General features: G+C 42.8%; 1 protein-coding gene across 7 annotated transcripts in view; it reads left to right on the top strand.

Annotated features, from left to right (window-relative positions):
* ELOVL6 (ELOVL fatty acid elongase 6) overlaps positions 1-20,122 on the top strand; it is a 77,313-nt gene that overhangs the window by 47,425 nt on the left and 9,766 nt on the right. For 4 of the 7 annotated variants that reach the window (XM_075500726.1, XM_075500724.1, XM_075500725.1 and 1 more), the window contains one exon: positions 4,884-5,015. The exons of 2 other annotated variants lie outside the window; for them this stretch is intronic. In XM_075500726.1, coding sequence (XP_075356841.1) covers positions 4,884-5,015 — 132 coding nt within the window. Of the gene's footprint in view, positions 1-4,883; positions 5,016-9,287; positions 9,580-20,122 lie in introns of those variants that run through there. One more of the 7 variants, XM_075500727.1, reaches the window with a different exon arrangement.

The following is a 20,122-nucleotide window of genomic DNA, read 5'->3' as shown; positions in this document are numbered from 1 at the left end:
GGATTATGTGCTGCCCCTTTCCATGTTGTGTTTTCCTGTCTGAGGCTGGATGGCGGATCTCTTCCTGGCGCTCCTGGGTGCCTGAGTGGGCTTTCCTGGGTGGGACTCCCTGGCTGCGAACAAGGAGAAGCTTTGTTCCTGGTGGGGTGGATTTCCTCTGCCTTCCTTTATCAGCCCCAGTTTCTGCCTCTTCTCAGTTATACTTCTTTTCCTTTTCTTCGTTCCTGTCTCCATTCCTCTGCCATAGGGCAGACCTAATAAAGGATTTCAGCTTCTAAAAAGCACAGCAGTGCCCAAACCTTCATCCATCCTCGATAAAACCTATCACTTGCCTATGGTTTACACAGTGCAGAGGGACAAGCAGAACCCATGGGCTGTGGTCCAGGGGCTGATAACACCACCTGTCCCTGTTGGAGGGTTTTTGCAGGAGAGTGGCCAAAGCTCAGTGTTGGGTGTGGGTAGCCTGCCCCATTGGTGTGCCCTTGGGTGCAAGAAGCATCCCTCCAGGGGCTTCAGCAGAGAAGGGACTTCAAGCCTCCTTCCCTTCCATGCTGCCCCAGCTTCACGTCCATCTCTTGGCCGCCAGCTCCCCTCATTTGCTGCCATGCTGACGGTTCATCCTTTCTCTTCTGTTTCTCCCATCGTGTCAGCTGCTTCTGCCTGTCCCCTTGCCTTGTGATACGGCCACCTCTGTGCTAGCGTCCTAGAAGATCTGGCTCACATCTTCAGCCTGCAGCCCTACACTCTTGCCTCCCTTTCTTGTAGTAACCCCCAGCCCGAGCAGAGCATTTTATAGGTTCTCCAGAAAATTCCCCTGCCTCCCTTTTAGGGGAAAGAGCTGGCAACTTTCGACAGGGAAACATGGAGTTGTATTCAGTAGAGATAGTACTTAGTCCCTGAAGTCTGAAAATGTAGGAAGGTGGGAGACAACTGTGAGAAACAGAAATGCCAGAAAAATGTGGAGGATTTGGCAGCCCTGTCTTTATGCCTACTGTGTTACCCTGCAGAACAGAATTGAAGACAAACATATGAATGTTCTAACGTTGAAGTTATCGGATGCGAGTCTGCTACAGAATTACTTTGGGGGATTTTTAATTTTTTTAGTTTCAAGGTTAATTTTTTTGTCGTTGTTCTGCTCTATTTAGTTTCTCTTCAGAAATGAAAAGTTACAGTGCTCCAGAGCAACTCCAAAACTCTGTCTTTAAAAATGCTCATTTGATATTAGCCTCTTTTGGCTAAAACCATATCAGGCATAATTGCATGCTGTCAGATTGCCATTGCTTTGTGTCACCAGCCCAGGAACCAGACTGTAGTCATGAACCTTTCAGGAAAATCCATCATAAAAACACTGTTAGGAAGCTGGTTAATACCAGTCTAATGCAGTTAAACAGATTATCTTAAGAGTACATACCTTTGCAACCCCTTTATAACTATATCACCTGGACTACTCAGTCCTTTTAACCATTATTATGCTGCAAAAAGGGGAAAATTCAAAGTCCTTTGGATGCAAACAGTTATCAAAAGTTGTCAGCAGGTGTCAAAACAGAGAGATGATTTCCAAATCAGCCTAATCGTTATTCAGTATTGTGCTTACCTCTGATGGGAGATAATACTACTGCGTCCCTCCTTGTCTGAAACTGCTTACAGCTGCTCTCTGCAGTTCACATCATGCATGCCGTCAAATCTTCTCGTGTCTGCCACCGCCAATACAAAGCTGAGTACTGTGGGAATACCATTTACCGTTATTGCAAATAATGCTGAACTCATTACAAAGCTGTTAAAAGTGACCTAAATTTATCTGTCCTAATTAGTATAATGTAACTATTGACCTCAATAGACTGACTGAACTCACAAAAAAGAGTTTCACTAATAAGAAGCAAAACGAAATGTTACTTGGGGTAAATATATAGAGTATCTTGCCCAGGAAGAAAGGAGTCAAACAGAGCACAGACCTGAGCTGCTAACTCATTCAGACTGGTCTTTTTTTCTTGAATCGGAGCTGAAGTCGAACCATTACTTTGAAGTCTTGGCTGTATTTGATCCAGAACTGAACTGCTTCCTGCCTGCCTGCATTCCCACAAAGTATCTCTAGCTGCTGCTCTTAAATCCTGACCTCCCCCTGTTGCCAGCCCGCGAGGCCCGTGTCCTCTTGGCAGCTGCACGGCAGCACTGTGTTGCAGTCTTTTCCCCTGCACGGAGGTGTCATCCTGCACTGCTCAAGATGTCGTCCTGCACTGCTCTCCATTGCTTTGGAGCTCCATGCATGGGCCAGTGCAAGACAGACCTTTCCTGCCTCTGGTGTGGGGGACTCCCACTGCCGTGCCGCGAGGTGGGAGGTTTGCACCTCCCGCGTGGCGTGGGGCTGCAGGGTCCCTCCTGTGGGGCCCCTGCACGTGACCTGGCTCGAGTGGCCGTACGTGTGTGTGCGTATCTCCATACCTTGTCATATGCATTGCTGTCTGTCTGCGCTGAGCGCTGTAAGCCCAGACTCGTGGGACTGAAGGGGCAGAAGCATGCAGAGCGGATGTCTCTTCCGATGCCCTGGGACAGCCAGGACAGCACTGCAGACTGTGGTACAGCCCATCACAGTCCCTCTGCCTTCCCTCGCCTGTGCCCAGGTTGGTGACGGGCTGCTCTGCACACCACTGCTGAAGAGACTGCAGAGGGAAGGAGATGGGAACGCAGTCCAACCTCACACTGAGAGTCTGCTCCTGTCCCATAATCCATAAATCTTGTCTTAACGGTTAGGCAGTTTGGTATGAGCAAGTTTGAGGTGGTTCATCACTACCCAAACTGGTTAACAAATATTTGCTGACCTCCAGCCAAGCTAAACTGCAAACATGCTATCAAATGTGCTAATTCTGCCCCTTCCCTGACTGTGAAATTCAAGACCATAGAAGTGAAAGTGAATGCTTTTTTCTTTATTGTGAGATGAATAAGGGCCGAGGCTTTGTGGTTTTCGGAACCCAGCTGTGATAAACCTTGCCATGGCAATTAGACCATCTCAACGCGCAAGGTGAGAGGGCGCTGGCTCTGTGGTCATCCTGGTCTTCCTGAGGCTTGTTGCCAGCGTGGATGCTAAAGCTCACCCAGGGGACCGCAGGCACCGGGTCCTCCCTTCTCAGTGCAGAGCACCAGTTGGATTTTCATGCAGTTACCTGTGTTTTGCAACACAGAGCTATAAATATGTCAATAGAAACAGAGGAGTTTCTAAGTGGGCAGAAAATGGCGTGCTGCTGCACGCATACTGATACGCCTCTGTCTCTTTGGACTTTGCTTTTACTTAGCTTTCAAACTCATAGAAAACTCATTTATCTCCAGTGAAGGCTGCATGTGCTTTCTTCGTCCTTCCAATCAGATGTGCTGCTACAGCTATTCTTCGTTTTCATGGACCTCATCGGAAGATCCTTGCCCATCGAGGAGCTGGTGATCCATGTACCAGTCGCCTTGAGCAGGCGCAGACACACGCTGTGCTGTGCCGTACTGTGCTGCACATATTGCTTGGCCTTCAGGACTGTGCTGTGCTGCCCGTATCCCTTGCCATGGGGTACCCTCAGCCGGCTAATCGTACTGGAAAAGCCTGGAGGAGGCAGCAGTAGCGACACCACAAGCACGTCCTTGTCTTTATCTTGAGGTGAAGCAACATACTTTCATATAAACATCCCATTGAAAATCCTATAAAAACTCTAAAGACCACAGTGCGGGTGAACCTCGCCCCCGACGGGAAGTCTGGGCAGCTTGCCATGCCCTGATCGCAGGTCTGTCTGACGCTGCATCATCTCGGGGTTCCAGTGTCAGAACGAACGTCAGGTCTTGTAGTTTGCTGCTGCCGTTTCTGGGATATTAATGAAGTAGCTACCTTTCTTGATAGTGTTTGTCTTTCTTTTCTGGGGTCCAAAAAGAACCAGCACTTCTTGGTGCAAAGCCATAGTCCACTGATATTTTTGAATATAATTATAGATTTTGTAGAGAAAAATCTGTTCCTAAATATACGCTCATCCAGTCAGGCCACCATTAATGCTGTACATCGTTAAGTCTTTGTCAGTGTCATAGTGTGCTGTGTGGGAAGGAATCCCAGGCTGAATCTATTTTTGACCTCTAATGGTTGATTTACAATGAATTATAGTAGCAGAGTCCAAATGTTTGCTGATTCTTGCTGAGCTGGACTACTATCAGGCAGTTTTAAAAATAAAACTTGCAATTCTAAGAGTATCGTTGAAGTTCCTTAACAGAGCCCTGCTTGACCTTTCAGCAAATTCACTGGATTTCCTGAACGGGCACTCCCAGGCAGGGTATGTGCAGCAGGGCGATGCCACCCAGCGTGGTCGCTGCTTAATGGGGCTGTTGACCTCTCCTTGCTGGTTGTCCGCTTGTCATGAGGCTCTTCATGTTGTGGTGCAGTGCCCAAGATCTTTAAGCATCTTCTTGGAGGAGACAATGGGAAACTAAATTGCCAGGTAGCAAGGAGCCTGCAGGAAACAAAAATTGGTATGAAAAAGATAAATGAGCCACAAAATGTGATCAGCTGGTTCAAGTATCAACTGTGTTGTGCTTACAGAAGTGTGTCTGGGCTCTGCAGTATCTATTCTGTTCCTCACAGAAGTTCGGGCTTCAGAAACTGGGGAATAATGGGAGCCAAATTTGGCTGTCTTTTTTCAGAACTTCCCCAAGGTCGGTTTTGCCTGCACCTGGACCTGGCCTTATGTGCAGGCACGTAGGTTCATACACTAACAATAATCTCAGCTAGGCTGCAGGAGTGTCTTCAAAAGAGTTTCCTTTCAAGGAAACGCACAAGCCCTTGGCAGTTATGTCCAGGCGCGACTCTGCTGTGTATCTAATACTAATTAAATACTTGACAGGTGTTTTTTGGTTTTGTTTTGCAGGAAGAAATCATTCCTATTTTCAGCTCTGTATGCTGCCTTTATATTTGGTGGTCGGCACCTAATGAACAAACGAGCAAAATTTGAACTGAGGAAACCACTAGTGCTCTGGTCCCTGAGCCTTGCCGTCTTCAGGTAGGCATTTCTTCACACCAACTGCCTTTTACAGTAGTCCATGAAGAGGGTTTGGGGTTCTTCACGTACAACAGCACTGCTAATGCAACAACAAGCTCACCCAGAAATGGCATTTCTTTAGTTCTGCTATTCAGGGTTATGTCCTGATCCACTCTTCACCATTGAAATGATCCCCTTTGACTTGCCAGATCATACGGCGTTTGAAGAGGAGAGAAATCAATAACTCTCTTGAAGAACAAAGGTGAAAATGAAGTGAGGACATGAGAAAAAGCGCTTATCATTGCAATAAATTTACCGTGCAAGCTACAAATGGAAATAAACACATTAAGATGTTAGTCTTGTTCTCACTTACTAGTTAGTATTACGTTTGTATGGGTGCGTATATGGAATATTTAGTCAAGACTCTGATCTCCATTACAGTGAGGTAAACCTAAAGTCACTGCTTTGATGACAGGTAAATTAGGCCACTGTAATTGAAATCGGAATCTGGCTTCTGGTTATTCCATCGCTAAGAGCTTATGAATGTAGCAAAAGGGTGGCTCCACAGGGAAAGGCTGTTTTTTAGTGAGGCACATCTCGCCAGCTGTCTGTTGACTCTGTATCATCGAGTATGGGGAAAGTCAGGTTCAGATTCTTGATAGCTGCTGAAGTCAGGAGTAAAACTGACCAACCTGAATTCCACTTTATCTGCTTAATATGCTAGTTTTTAATGAGGCTGAAGATAAACAAGCGAACAAACAAATGCTTATAAAAATAGCCCTTACAAACACACAAACTTTTGGTACAATTCACTAATAACAGTACACAGAAGACCTGAGGATTATCCTTCATTTCAGTGCCTATTGGGAGTGTAAGTTATAGTTCACTGAACAGCATGGAAGCCATTTGCAAACCATTATCAAACACCTATACCTGTATCTTTTTCTAATATCAATATAATAATTACTGATTATGTTAGTTCGCAAGTATATGAAAAAGATTTGCTTACTGAGCAGCTGTGAATGGTGCATGATTTTTCACAGGATGGGAATAGTTTGAGCTGAGAGTTTCTACAGAGTAAAATAAAGCAGGAATGGAGAAGTTTCCTTTCTTTCAGGGCTTTTCCTTTTTTCCTCCAAAATTGTTCTATCACATTGACACTTTCTAAAACTCTGGCAGGGGAAAATAAATTGTATTTCTAAGTTGTCTCATCCAGCTAGGACATGCTAACAGAAGAACTTTATGTTGGCTTGATTTTAATAGTTCGTCAATACCTTTAAAAAAAATATCCTAGTGCAGGCAAAATTTTGAGCAGTCTGGATAACTTTGACAGCAAGTTCTAACACTGTGAAAATTTATAATTTTCATCTGGTTGCACTTGGCGCTGTACTTCTGGCTCTGTGTCTAACATAGTTTTGCTGTTAGGGTCCTGTAAGCAATTGTTGTCGTTTGTTCCAGAAACAGCTGAATTTCAGCAAATGTTGAATTGGTTCTTAGATGGCATGTCATTTGTGGATCAGTCTGTAAAGTGATTTGTAGCCAGCAGGATCCCAAATCTTTTTTTGAATCTGTTTTTTCTGGCTCCTCACATAACTGTGTGTTTCATTTACATATGCTTGGCCTGAAAGACATTTCTGCTTCCTCTGAAGGTCAATTCAGATAGATTTAGATGCCAGTGTTCTGCATGTAGGCTTACTATGGATCCAGGGAAATGGTCCTTAACTTTAAAAAGACTTCTTCTTTGGCTTTCTGGGATGCTAAAATGCTATGACTTTTATGATACCTTGCAGAAATTCTACGTCATGTATTTGTCTGCTGTGAGGGTTGCACTGAGGAAGAAAAACCTGCCTGGAGAGCCCTCAGTATTGTGCCTCAAGGTCAGCGTGAGGCTTTATTCCAGAGTCCTTGTTTATCTCCCTTCTAGCACTCCTACCATTTTACCTGCTTCAAATAGCCTCAGAATAGTAACACTTAGCAGAGGCTGGAAAGATGTGTTTTGGGCTTAAAAAAAAAAGGAAATTGCCTGCCAGGCAATGACATGGTCCTTCTTCAGAATGTATCCTGTACGCCTCGCTCTTGCCAAGATCATTTAAATGTGGTAGCAGCTACAATAGGAAACTTGCCACACTTATAAATAAACAAAACAACTACACCACCCTACTGAACTTGCTGAGCATTCAGGAGCTTGGTCAAGAGTGAGCTTTGTGTCAACACTGGCAGCCAGCAGGATTTCTGAGGCAGAAAAGCAGCTTTATTTCCCTTTGGAAGCATCAACTAGGTTTGAACATTTTGTCTCTGGAATGAGGTTACCACTTCTCAGTGAAAACTTCTGTAGGAGCAATGACAGTAAATCTTGCTTTTCACTTGGAAACCACTGTGAAAACATGATCTTCTGAAATCTTTTGCTGAGAAATTAATTTGGGATATTTTTCTTGGGTTGTTGGCTTGGTGGGTTTTTTTTCTCCCTAGCAGGTTTGTTGACTTGTTTCAAGCACTGAAGGTTTATTGTTGTCTGAAATGTTTTCAGTCTTTTGTTTTGTTTTCTACACTTTAATTGTTTTCACCCAGCCTGGTTATGTACTGAGGTCCTGGGGGAGCAGCTCTGTGCTGCTCCGTGTCAACAGGAACCCGCTGTTAGGAAGCTGACATAAAAGTTCATTTTTCAGTCTCGTAAGACCCCAAGGAAACTGTTGCTGATTCACCTACACATCAAAGTGACAGTCAGCCCTGTATTTCTAAATATTTCCTGAGGTTAAAAATCTGCAAAAACACATCAAATCTGAATTGCCAGTTTTATATTCATGTCACTTTGAACATAAAGTTAGGGTCATTCATTGAATTTTTTACTTGGAGTATATCAAAAGTGTCATGCTGGCATCTCTAGGAGTCAGCAAAGCTGAGACCAGGGCTCTCACAGAAGGATACAAAGTCATTAATTCATGTTTTCATTACATCTCAGCTGGATTTTTGTAATTCCTTTTATAGGCTGTAGAGTCTGTGTATGGGTAGCATCGCTATCAAGGAGCTTAAACATGTATTTGATCGCCTCGTCTTCACACAAGACAGTAGCATGGCACCGTTTTCACTTGCTCTCCATCCTTAAGGGGCTGCCAACAGAAGTCTCAGGGTCAAGGCACTAACTAATAATAGTAAAAGGTTGTCTTCCCTGGGGAATACTGTCACATCACTCTCAATACGGGTGAAGAAGCAGATAAAACATCCAACGTGATGCAGTCATTTGTAGGCAGAGGCGAAGCCTGACCATGACTGGTGCAGTGAGAGGAGGGATTTCTCGTTGTCTAGCCAAAACACACAACCATAACGCTATTATCATCACCTGAGATTACTTTGATTCTAATCCAAATTCAGCTATGCTTTGTAGCAGTGATGGAAATCAGTTGATGCCAATACAGGGTTTCCGAATGTCTTCCTTCCTGGGAAACACTTTCTCTCAAGTAGTAGAAATGGTATCAAACGAAGCTGAAAGGTCATTAGCTGCTTGCCACAGAGCTAACCAGAGCCTCAAAAGCGAAGTATCCCAACAGCAACAGGTCTTATATTTGAAAGACAAAAGCAAAAAGGCTCTCTGGAAGAAGGTGACTCACATTGCTTTTATGAGACTGGTGTAATTGATTTGTTACTGCAAGCACAGCAGCATTTATAGAAGGGTTTGCACTTGTTCCACAGAGAGCTCCTGACAAGGCAGTCCGAAACACGTCTTTATGTGAGGAACTCAGTCCTGAGCTGAACTGAACGGGAAAGACTAAACATAAGTTTAAAGAAAGGATCTCAATTGCTTGGATTTGTGACTCTGAAATACATTCTAGTTATCATGCTTATATGTAGGAAAATTGATGAAAAACGATTCAAATTTGCATCCTATCTCAAGAGCTGCCATTCACAGATACTTGCCATGGAGATTAAAACACAACTTAATTTCATATGTTGCTGAGCAACCCATCAAAATCTTAAAATACTCTGAAATTTTATAAAGGTCCTGACAGTACATTCAAAGATAAAATTAATTACTGAAAAGAGCAATATTTGCCAAATAACATTAAAATTAATAAGCAGCGTTTAAGGTGAATTAATAATCTTCTCTCTTATCAATTTAAAAGCAAGTGAATTCCATGTGAAACAATCCCTTTATTTGTAAAGTATTAATGTATATTCTCAGTAGGACATTTCTCAGAACCCAAATTAGTAAAATGCTTAATATATACCTACTTAACAATTTATTTCTATAGGACCATGTTCATCTTTATGTACTTACCTGATTTTCTTGTATAACAGATATTGGAAACATCTTTTTAATTACCATTTTGGAGCAAAAGTTGAAAGTGGGGTGAACATTAGGAATTCAAAATGATTGGAAAGAAGACAAAAATCCCCTGGATGAGTCTTAACAGTTTAAGAAGAAAAAGTTCTTTTCTGTAAGATGAACTGTAATCCCAGTAGGGAAATACAAACAGTGCTATGTAAATTGCATTGAAAAATGCATTGAAAAAAACAGTGTAGAGGTGATAAAAATAGATAGACTAAGAGCAATAAAGTATTGTCAAGAAGATGTATCTCCAATATGTACTTTATTTATTCTAAGTAAGAAGAGCATCCCATGACAAATATCTTTATTCCTAGAGTTGTAATTGATGCCATGTGACAAAATGCTGTGCCCATCCTCTTCTGAAATCTCACTTCTTCATTCACTCTCCTGTTACTGCTGTGGACTCTGTTGTGTCCATCAAAGTCATTTTGAATGTAAACTGGTTTTACTGTTTTTAGCTAATCAGGCCTAATTAAAAGTAAACCAAGGATTCACTGTGAGACCTGGCTGATGCTACTTTACAGGAGATATGGATAGGACTGGCTAAAAATTCCTATGAAAATCTCTTTTTTCAGTGCTAAGCTGGGCCTCCCTTAAAAACTTCTCCTTTTTTCTCTGACAAGTTTGCTTGCTTGTTTGTCTTTATTGCTGGAAAACCAAACATCTTAGCAAAGTGAATTCAATACATTATTTGGAAAGCAGCTGTTGCGCTCATTTTGCCCCTATTCCCTCCCCGCTCTCACAATCAATGAGAGTGTTGACACTCAGTTTGTCACCTTGAATTATACCTTTCTCATGAGATCACCTTGTCCCAGGCCACGGGAGCCCTTGCAGGCCACCGCTCAGCGTGAATGTCGTACTCAAAGCAGAGCCCCCTGGGAGTGAGGCTTTTCCTCTCCATTTTAAATGGGCAGCAGACTGAAAAGTGTATGCGAGGAATAAAGAACATCTGTCTGGTGGCTTAAGAAGGGAACTGTACTAGAGAGAAAGTACATAATTCATTCAAAAGAAATCACACCTCCCATCTGTTCCCCTGTGGCGGCACTTCTGCATTTTACTCAGCCTTGGTACTTGCTTTGTTTGCCTGGTAAGAAGTCCTCCTCCATGCAGAAATCCCTGGTGAACAGAAATCTCCATGTATTTTCTTCTGAGTAAGTCCCCCAACAGCTTGTGCTTGTTGGAGACAGTGGGAATAAAACACTGAGAGGTGTTAACTTGCATGACCTATCAAATCCAACACTGCATCTGCGGATGAACGTGTTAATAAACACTGCCAAACCGAGCAGTGTTCACAAGCAGGCTTGCGTACGGGTGTCGAGCCATGGTTTAGCAAAGGCACCGTTTTGCAACTTCTTCTAAACAAATGTGCATCCTTGTGCCTGTACCATTCAGCATCTTCCCTAGGTTGCTGAATAAATACGATATATTTATTATTTACCAACTGTAGGCAAATCCCTGAGATCTGAACTTCTCTAGACGCTTGCAGGAGTACTGCCCCGGGGAGGACAGAGTGAAAAAGGAAAATCAATGGCTCCAGGCCTGTCATTGCCATTAAATTTATGGATCTGAGCAGCTCATTACAGCTGTATTGTAACTTTTAGCTTCTTTAAGCCTTCTTTATTCTGTCAAATGCTAGTCTTTTCCTGTAACTTAGATTTTGCTTACTTTGTTATCTGCCTGTTTTACAGCTTAGTGATGGCTAGCTCCATTGGTTGGCTTGATTCTCTGCTAAATCTTTTACTTTATTACTTTTTGGCTTTATTTGCCTAGGATAATTTCAAACTCCTGAATACATACATTTCAATGCTATACATGGCAGTTACTCTACCAACTTGATACATTTGATCCTGTAAGTATCTTTAATTTATCCTGCAGAAATAGATATGCCACTTTTTTCGGATTATCATTTAAATCACTGCAATATTACAGTTATTCTAAAATTTTCTTGAGATAATGTTGGATACTGAGAATAATTTCAGTAACGACACAGGAACAAGTGCAAATGCCCTTGGGGCATTCATTAAGGACTGCTTAAGAGGTACACTGTGCTTATGAATCCTCATGGGCTACTTTAGAAATCCTTAGATGGATTCCTTAATTCTTATGAGATTTCACACCAAACACAGGGCTTAAGTTGAAAATTGATTTTTTTTTTCTTTTTAGTAATTTAGCCACAGTCCAAACTTGCTGAAATAAATACCTAAGACCTAGGAAATGTTTCTTGACAGAAGAACATCTCACTGAGTATAGACTTCACAGGGTGCCAGGGATGTTCAGCTGCAACAAAAGTCCAACTATTATTTAGTGATGGAAGAGTGAGTTATCGCTCGAGAAATAACAGCTTTCATCAAGACATACTGTTCCTGCAAGTTCCTACCCTCCATGTGCCAGATAATCAGGGAGCAGCATCAGGTAACAGCACATTGAGGAGGGCAAGACAGGATGATTGGTAATTACTATTGATTAGCTTGTAACTGACTCTTTGGAAGTCAGATGAGATGCAGGGATGTGTGGGTAGAGCCGAAAAATTATTTTTCATTTGTTGAAAGAAAACAGTTACATGCTTTTCAGCAGTGTATGGTTATGCGGTGTCCCTGTAAGCAACTTACGCTGTTCTCTCGTGTTCCTAGGGTAATGATTGAGTTCAGCTGCCCTTCAGCCTGACCATTGCTCCTTGTTTATCTCTACCAAAACCCAATGGGCCTTGTATAGCCACCGAGTGCTCTGTGTAAGACTCTCCATGCGAGTATAACCCCTTTTACCTCCACCAATTATCTTCTCCTCTGTTGCAAAGACTACTTGTAGGAATATAGCCCTGGCGTTTGTTTTTCTGCTCTGCTTTATAAGCAGCACAGGTTCTTCCACCAGCTCACAGAGCTTCGCTTTATTGATTGCTTTTGTACTCTGCTCCTCAGAACTGTCTGAATATAGCTAATCCCAATCATAAAGAAGGCAGGTCTGGGGGATGAAATTGCGTTTCCTGGAGAAGGAATTCAGGCTCCGTGAGGAGGGACTGGAAGACGGTAGCTGTGGTAGATTGATTTTTATCCACATATATAAATAAGCCTTCCGAGTAGTAGTTGCAGCAACTGGCAGAAGTGTTGAGCTTGCCACTTTAGCAAGGAAGAATCAGATGGATTTTACTCTGCTGTGGTGTTAATGTGATTAAAATCTCCAGATGACAGTGTCCATTGATCCAGAGCCCTGCAGAGATGTCACTGTTTGGGTATGCTTAATGAGGTCCCTGGAGAGGGGAGGAAATAAGTTGAGCCTGGTTTTCTTTCCAGTTTTGTCAATAAGAAGGACAAAGAAATGGTTTTGGGAGCCAGGTGAGTTGTGACTAGGAAATCTGCTGACAAGAGGGAAGGGCTGAAGGGAGTGGCTCCACGTCAAGGGATTTATTGCCGAGGAGAATAAAAAGACTGATGCAAGGAGCACAGTATCTGCCCTCACTTGAAAACCACAGAGCAAGCTGTCACTTTAATATACCTCATTTCCCTCCCCAAAATTTATCACACGGGAAAGTAATAACCACCCAGGCATGTACGCATATGCTTATGGGCATATAAACCTGCACAAATGATATATTATTTCTTAGAGCCATGTAAAATATTTGCACAATTTTTAAATCACTCTGAGCTGGCCTGGCTTCAGGTTTTGGTCCCAACTGAAAACTCAAATGATTTGCATTGAAAAGCTTGCTAGACAGACATCTGGATCAGATACAGTAGAAAGGTCTGAAAAGCAGGGCTTGTGTGTTTGGTTCAGTGATGGGAGGTTTTTTTAGAGATGGAAGGGGAATTCTCTCAAATTTTGCTTTGGGATTTTGATAGGACTGAACCCAAACCTCAAAGTATGCGTGAACTTATGCAAAGAAAAGTCTTCTGCCAAAAAGAGTGCAAAAAACCTGCAAAGATCAGCACAACTTTTGCTCACACACATGGTGCTGAGACTTAGAGCACCCCATTATAAAACACTTCCCCTACTGCTGACCACCAGGCTTTAGGTAAGTGAGCGCCACACTGAGAAAAGCATATGTTATTCCTCACCTCCCCCTTTTCTTACCTTTTTCTTAACAATACTGTGGCTTGCACTCCACCCTGAATGGGACTTCATCACCTTCAAGCAGGGCAAGGGAGGACTCTGCGGGTGAGCCGCAAGACCCATCTGTTCTCCTTCCTGGGCAGGAGATGGGCAGGGGGAGAGGCTGAGGAGCAGCTGGGCAAGACGGTAGAAGGAAGGTTTTGCTGTTTGGGCTTGTTACATTCTTGGTGTTCTCGTGCCCTTGCAGAAATGGTAACTGTTCTAGTAAGTATGTTTTGGAAGCACCCAATTCTGTTATTTGGAGCAGTGGATTATACAGAGAGAATATGTAACAAGCATATATAACGGGAATGGTACTTAATACAGCGTTGGTACGGTTCCTGCTCTATTCTCAACCATATCCTGAGTGTATTTCTGAGCTTTTGAGTCAGTCCTGGGATTTTCTGTCACCCTCTGAAGGAACCATATTTGAAACAAGATCCAGCAGAGAGATGCAAACCAGTGTCTTAAATGCCTTTTCAATAGCTTCCCAGAGCACAGTAGCTGCTCAGAGCACGTGCCACATTTTGAACTCTGTAGTGCCAAGCCTGGCTGGAAAGACCCCTGCCTTCCCTGGTCTTCGTTTTCCCTGCCGTGTCACAATGAAGAGCAATGAAATCATGTCGTTAAAGAAAAAAGTGGAGGAGAGACTATTTTAGCTGCATCATTCACCAGTCCAGTTAAACACCACGGCCATGCAACCAGCCAAATCAGCGCAACTGGGCAGGCAGCAGGGAAGTGGAGGCAGCAGCCTGCGGAATGGGTGGTGGAGTAGCGCCGGTGCGGGAGGACCAGCGGAGCTCACTGTGGGACGTGCAGATACGGGAGCTCAAAGCAGAGGAGCCACAGAGAGTGCCCATCGCTAGGTATCGCATACACCTCCTCGAAGAAAATGAACATTTTCAAATAACGCGTTCCCTCAGCTGGAGAGGTAAAATTGCAAGTGGGAACAAAAGCATTAGTCATTTCAAGCTTTCAGGGAGTTTGGGAAGCTAAAAACATTTCTTAGCCTAAAACATTTGTGAAAATTGTGCTCTTAATTACAATAGTTTAGTCATTATGAAGAATATACATACCTTACGGCCTTTCAGACACATGGGCTGAAGAGGATGAGTTCTGTGTTCTTTTTAAAGAACGAGATTAATATAAGTGCTGTTAAAAGACTGTTTTGTTAATTTTTGAAAGCATGCTTTTAAAGGTGTTCAGTTACCATAGGAAAAACGTACATCATGGGACCAAGGCGCTTTTCTCATAATTTCTTTTGTTCCTACCCATTGTAAGAGCATAAATAATGGTCCCAAATAATTTTCTCACTAGGCTAGGCCTTGGAGGACGCAGGTGCACAAGGGAGTTACTGTGCTTTCAGTTATCTGCTAGCAACTGAATTGTGGTAACTGAGCACATGGTTGTCTAAACACAGTTACAAAGGGGTAAAATATGGTAGCACAAACCTCCTTCTCTGATATTACAGTTTTACATTAAAAGTTAGTTTTACACTAAAATTGCTATAGACAGAATGAGCATGTAAATAGTTGCCATAGTTCATCAGCACCAGGGAAGACTCGGTAACATGTTTTCATATCTGTGCCCAAAGTCAGTTTTGTTAAAGGAAAATATGGGAAAATTATAGCCAGTGTGATTTTTTTTCCAGTGAAATGCAAACAGTATAGAGCAGAAAGGAGTTCAGCATAGGTGCACAGTAACATCATGATAGTTCTAAATCCCAAACATACAGAAAACAAGCATTGCAGTCCTCTGCAAGACTGACTTTGAAATAATGAAATTTTTTCATTTTACAGTGAGAGTCTAGGGTTCTGTTTTTGTCCGAGGTTGACTCACTGGTTACATCTTCAGGCTTTTCCTTCATAGACTTGGGTAGATAGAAGCCTTTTAAAATGAACTTCCCACAGAATCCATTGCTGCTGAATGGGATTGAAACCTACGTTTTTGTAGTTTTATCAACTGATGGCATTAGTAAAGGAAAACAGGAGTTTTTAAGAATATTGGCATTGAATTTTCCACCTCACTAGCGTGGTTTTTGTACCTGCCCACGTCACAAGGAATTAGGCATTTAAAGCCACCCCCCACTGTGGATTCTGATCCATACCTGATTTTCTTCTGGAGTTCACTGGTGCAAGTAAGGAGCTCAGCAGGGAGCATTAATACAAAACAACTACAATAGTTAGAACAACTGCAAAAACTCCACGAGGGAGAAGAATCTAAATATTTTCTCCTATGGCAAGGTCAGCTGCTGGGGTCTGGTCCTACGAAAATTTAAGGGGTAGGACAGTGGAGGGGAGATAGAAGCAGGGATGCTCTTAAAACTCACTCTGTAGGTTCACAGTCTCTGTGGCTTGCGTCCAGCTGGTCAGACCAAATCCACACTGGTATTTGCCTAATATGTCAAGGGAAAACGGAGGGAAAGCAAGAGTCTGACTGAGTCTGTGGAAGACACATATTGCTCTTACCTGGTCTTCCAGCTAGGTCAGGAAGTTTTCAGCTCTTTGTGTTTCGAGGACAGCACAGCTTTGTAAACTTGCTCTGTATTCTCTGTGCATCACTCTCTATTTTTAGGTCTTGAAAGCATGCTGCCAAAATATCAGATGTGCGGATGATGAAAATGTGATGTTAAGAGGTGTAACAACAGCTTTTATGTCTATAAACTATTTATCTTTAAAGATATAGGTGTACCTTGGGTAATTAAGATGGAGGGTTTGGGACTTGAAGGTTTAGAGAGTAAGTTTAAAAAGTGAAAAGAAAATCTATAGTAGGTCAAAGGACTCTCTGAAGAAAATTCCTCCTACTGGAGCGTGTTTACTGTTAATTCAATCGTACTGTTTTCACTGATACAGAGTGAGGTCAGACCTCTTTCTGCTTACATCAAACGGACCTCATGGGGTAGGGCCCTGAACCACAGCTCATGATGTTGTACATCATTTCTCATCCTGGCTCAGACACAGATTTTTGACAGGACACTTACATTTCAGTTTGCCTCACCTCTCTGCCTTTGAAATGGGTCTTATGGTTAGGCACCTTACGAGGCTGTCACAAGAGTAAAGGTCATTAAGGGCTGTGAAATATTCACAAATACAAAGCTAAGGGCCTTGGAGGTGCTGACACTGACAGAAGAAGTCTGAAGTAAGTTAGGTCTGAACCTGAGGAGACCCCAACTTACAAACAGCTTTGTAAATAGCAGTTCTTCACACAGGAATGTCTGACCTAAAGCAGTTGCTGGCCTGAATATTGTTGAGGCGTTGGTAATTCTGGGAACAGCCCAAGCTGGAGGTGGTAGGTCACTTGGCTGTTGGAAAGCAGACAAGACCAAAATTTTGGTACAGCAACAGGCAGGTCTGCTCTGTGGAGAGAATGGAGATGTCCTTTTCATCACAAGTGGATTCGATGAGGAGACAAGGTTTTCCTGGGAGGTACCGGAATCAGTTCTGGGAGGTAAAACAGGGAAGTGCTTTACAAGTATTTTACAAGAACAGTCTTTCTGCAGGATTGGGTCTCCTTCTCTCCGTTACTAACCTTGGCATTGCTTGAAAGCACTTCAGAAATGTTGAAGGATGATGAAACAACAGCCTAATTACATTGGTTTTCTTTGCCATTTCTTATAAAAATAACAGTTGGGCTAAGTTCACCAGCTGTAATTTGATCAAGTGTCCCTCTAGGATTTCAAGGTAACTCACTATTAAGCAGTCTTCTCTTTCAAATGTTTGTAAAATGCCTCATAAATGTTACATTTAGAGTTAAGAGAGACCAAATCCATAGTCAGTATTATTCTTTTTCAAACTTTTTTATCACTTAGAGGAGTACCATATCGCTATGTATCCGATTCATTTATTTTGGAAAATGTAACCCTCAGTTCCACAAACCTAGCAAAATATTTCTAATCATCAGGTGCAGACTTACAAAGCTGGTTCTTCTAGTCAGTTATTAATATATATTAATATTTCATATAGGCTGTCATTGTGTCACATTGACCAGTTAGGATGTTGGGTGCCAGATCCTTTTCTAGGCTGCTTTTCTGTGAGATTAGAGGACATGTCATACTGCACTGACTTAAACACAGCTCTCATTAACTCCTTGAGATCAAAATAAGATCCATTAATTCCATGTAGGTCACTGAACAACAGCCGAATGATATCTTTCAGTCATTGGCCACATTTCATTTGTACGTAATGATTGGTTTCTTAGTGTATGGTTTCTCACTGTACAGTAAAAATACAATGATTTTGCAATCAAAGATCAGCCTAAAGCAACCTTACAGTTTCAACCCTGTTAAATAGAAGAAGACCCAGGATTTTATGGAACTGCGTTTGAATACAATCAAGGTAAACTAAGACAGGAGTCACATCTGAGATAACATTTAGGTAGTCTGACAACCTTCTAGTGAAACTATATGTTAAAATTGTCATAGGATTAATTACTTCCTTCTCTCATTTGGAGGATTTATTCCATCTGGAAAATGCAACTTTTTTTAAATGTTGCACCATCACGCATTGCACGTTGCCCAGTGAAGGTAGTACTGCTCTTTCCTTCCCCCAGCACAGCTGGCCAGATGTGGCTTAACGTGCACATCATTGGAAAAAAAAAACATGGAAGGAGTTAAAGAGGTGATTCACTTTTTTAAAAACAGAAGGGGAGGAACAGTTGCAATGAAATCTAGCCAGTCCACAAACACCCAAGAGCAGCTTGGGTGTCAGAAATCAGAGCAAAGCAATTGCAGATTCTGGTGGGTTGTGCTGCTCCTGTGCTACGTTCTCGCACCCATCCACCCTCCAGAAAGGGGGGGCTGCAGGACTCGCGTTTGCTTTCTGTGATAGCCTGTGAACGTGTGGCCGTGGACTCTTAAGGAAACTTAATTAGCCAGGAAATTTATTTCTCACTCACCCTTTGCTTCCATATGCTGGAAGGTTGGTGTGTGATGGCAGGTCTCACCAGTCCCCTCCCTGCAGTGGAATGAATGCTGTCTCTCGGGCAGGCTCCTGGGGAGACTAGTCCCATGGTTTTAATTCTTCCCCCAGCCTCAAAACAGTCTGGCATGTCTACCCACAAAAGGATTTTGGAACAATAGGCTTTAAATAAGTGCCCAGACACCAGTAGAAGTCAGTAGGCTGTTGGGCCATAATTCTGGTCAGCACAAACCAGACCCTGATATCCTTTCCTCATTTGACACCACCCAGATAACCACTTTAAGCTGAACATTGCCTTGTATTTTGGCTCAGCTTTAAAAACAAACTACCCTGACTACACCAATATCCTGGGGGAATTGGAATAAATGCAGTTTCTTTTTTTGTTTTTACAGATTGAGGGCAGACCCCTATAAACCTCCTGATTTAGCTACTAAAATTTTGTTTGATGGTCTTCCTTTTTTGACACAATGGTTAGCAGGTTCCCAGAGTACTCCGCTCCTGCGGGACCTGAAGCCACCACAAAATGTAAGCACAGATTTTGGGTTGGGAGCAGGCCAACGGTTCATTAAATCTTCCATCTTTCCCACTGGTTTGACAGTATAATCACCACAGCAATAGCAAACCAGCAAGCACACTGTGATCTGACTACCTCACCTGTCTACACAGATAATAGTTTAGGTATGTCTTCTTATAATACAGGTGTATATACGGTGTGTGTGGTCGCCATAAAAATGCATGTTCCCAGAACTCCTGCCCTGTTTTCTAGGATCCATCCTCATGTACTTCCTCCTGGGAAAGGGCCATTTCCTAATGCTGGTCTGCCACCTTTATCTGCAGTCACCTAGGAAAAAATAATTCTGTCTCAAGCTTGGAAAAAACCCTTCCCTTTGCTGGTTTGCAAGGCAAGTGGCCCCTTCAACGCTTGCATCCTCCGGAGGCATCTCCGCGTCTTTTTAGGTAGCCAAATCTACTGTTCCTTCTCACATGGCCGAAGCGGGGTTCTGTGGGAGACATGCAGAAGTCTCCTACAGTTTCATTTCCGGCAACAAAATCCATCATTTCCTTAAGAAAGCTGTCACCTAGCCCTGTCCCTACTGCCTCATCTGCTTGGTCATATCATTGATGGACTGGTTCTCTGGGACCATGTTTCATGAGACTGCAGAAGGTGAGAGTGATTTGAAAGAAGCTCATCCTTACCAGGTGGAGAAGAAAGACTCTATAAATACTTCCAAAGAACTACAAAACAAACCTACGGGTCGTGTTGCAACATTGCTTTATTACAAACTTATTTTTAGGAATTGATCAAAGAGTACAGCGAGCAAATAGCTGAAAGATACTCACATGGAGATGCACCCACCTTGGCACATGCAGCTTGATAAAACCAGGAGTTTCTGAGTTTCTTTACTGATCTGGGGGTAACTGCCCAGCTGGGGAGTTCAGAGCTGTCTGATGAAGGTGGCTTCAGCTGCATTTCTTTCCAAGAAACTTAGTTCACAGAGTTGTTTCTCTTATAGATGCTTTCTCTGTGCATTTTCCCAGTATCAGTTCCTATTTTATGTACTTTCTGTTGCTTGGCTAAGCACAGAAATATCCTGTTGCCCTTTTCCAGTAACTGCTTTCTGTAGGCATGCTCTCAGACTACCCTGCCGCTCTGACCTGTCAGACCGAGGGGTTGCTGCGCGTCCCACGCTCCCGGGCCGCATCATTAGCAGCACAACTTGTTCCTCTTTTCTGAGGACCACGGGTTTTAAATCAGCGGGGCACAGAAAGGCCATTTTATTGTGTTAAGAGACCAGCTCTTCAGC

This window comes from Mycteria americana, chromosome 4, assembly GCF_035582795.1.
Source record: "Mycteria americana isolate JAX WOST 10 ecotype Jacksonville Zoo and Gardens chromosome 4, USCA_MyAme_1.0, whole genome shotgun sequence".
Lineage (NCBI taxonomy): Eukaryota > Metazoa > Chordata > Aves > Ciconiiformes > Ciconiidae > Mycteria > Mycteria americana.
Note: the sequence above shows the minus strand (reverse complement) of the source record. Positions and strands in the feature narration are given on the sequence as shown.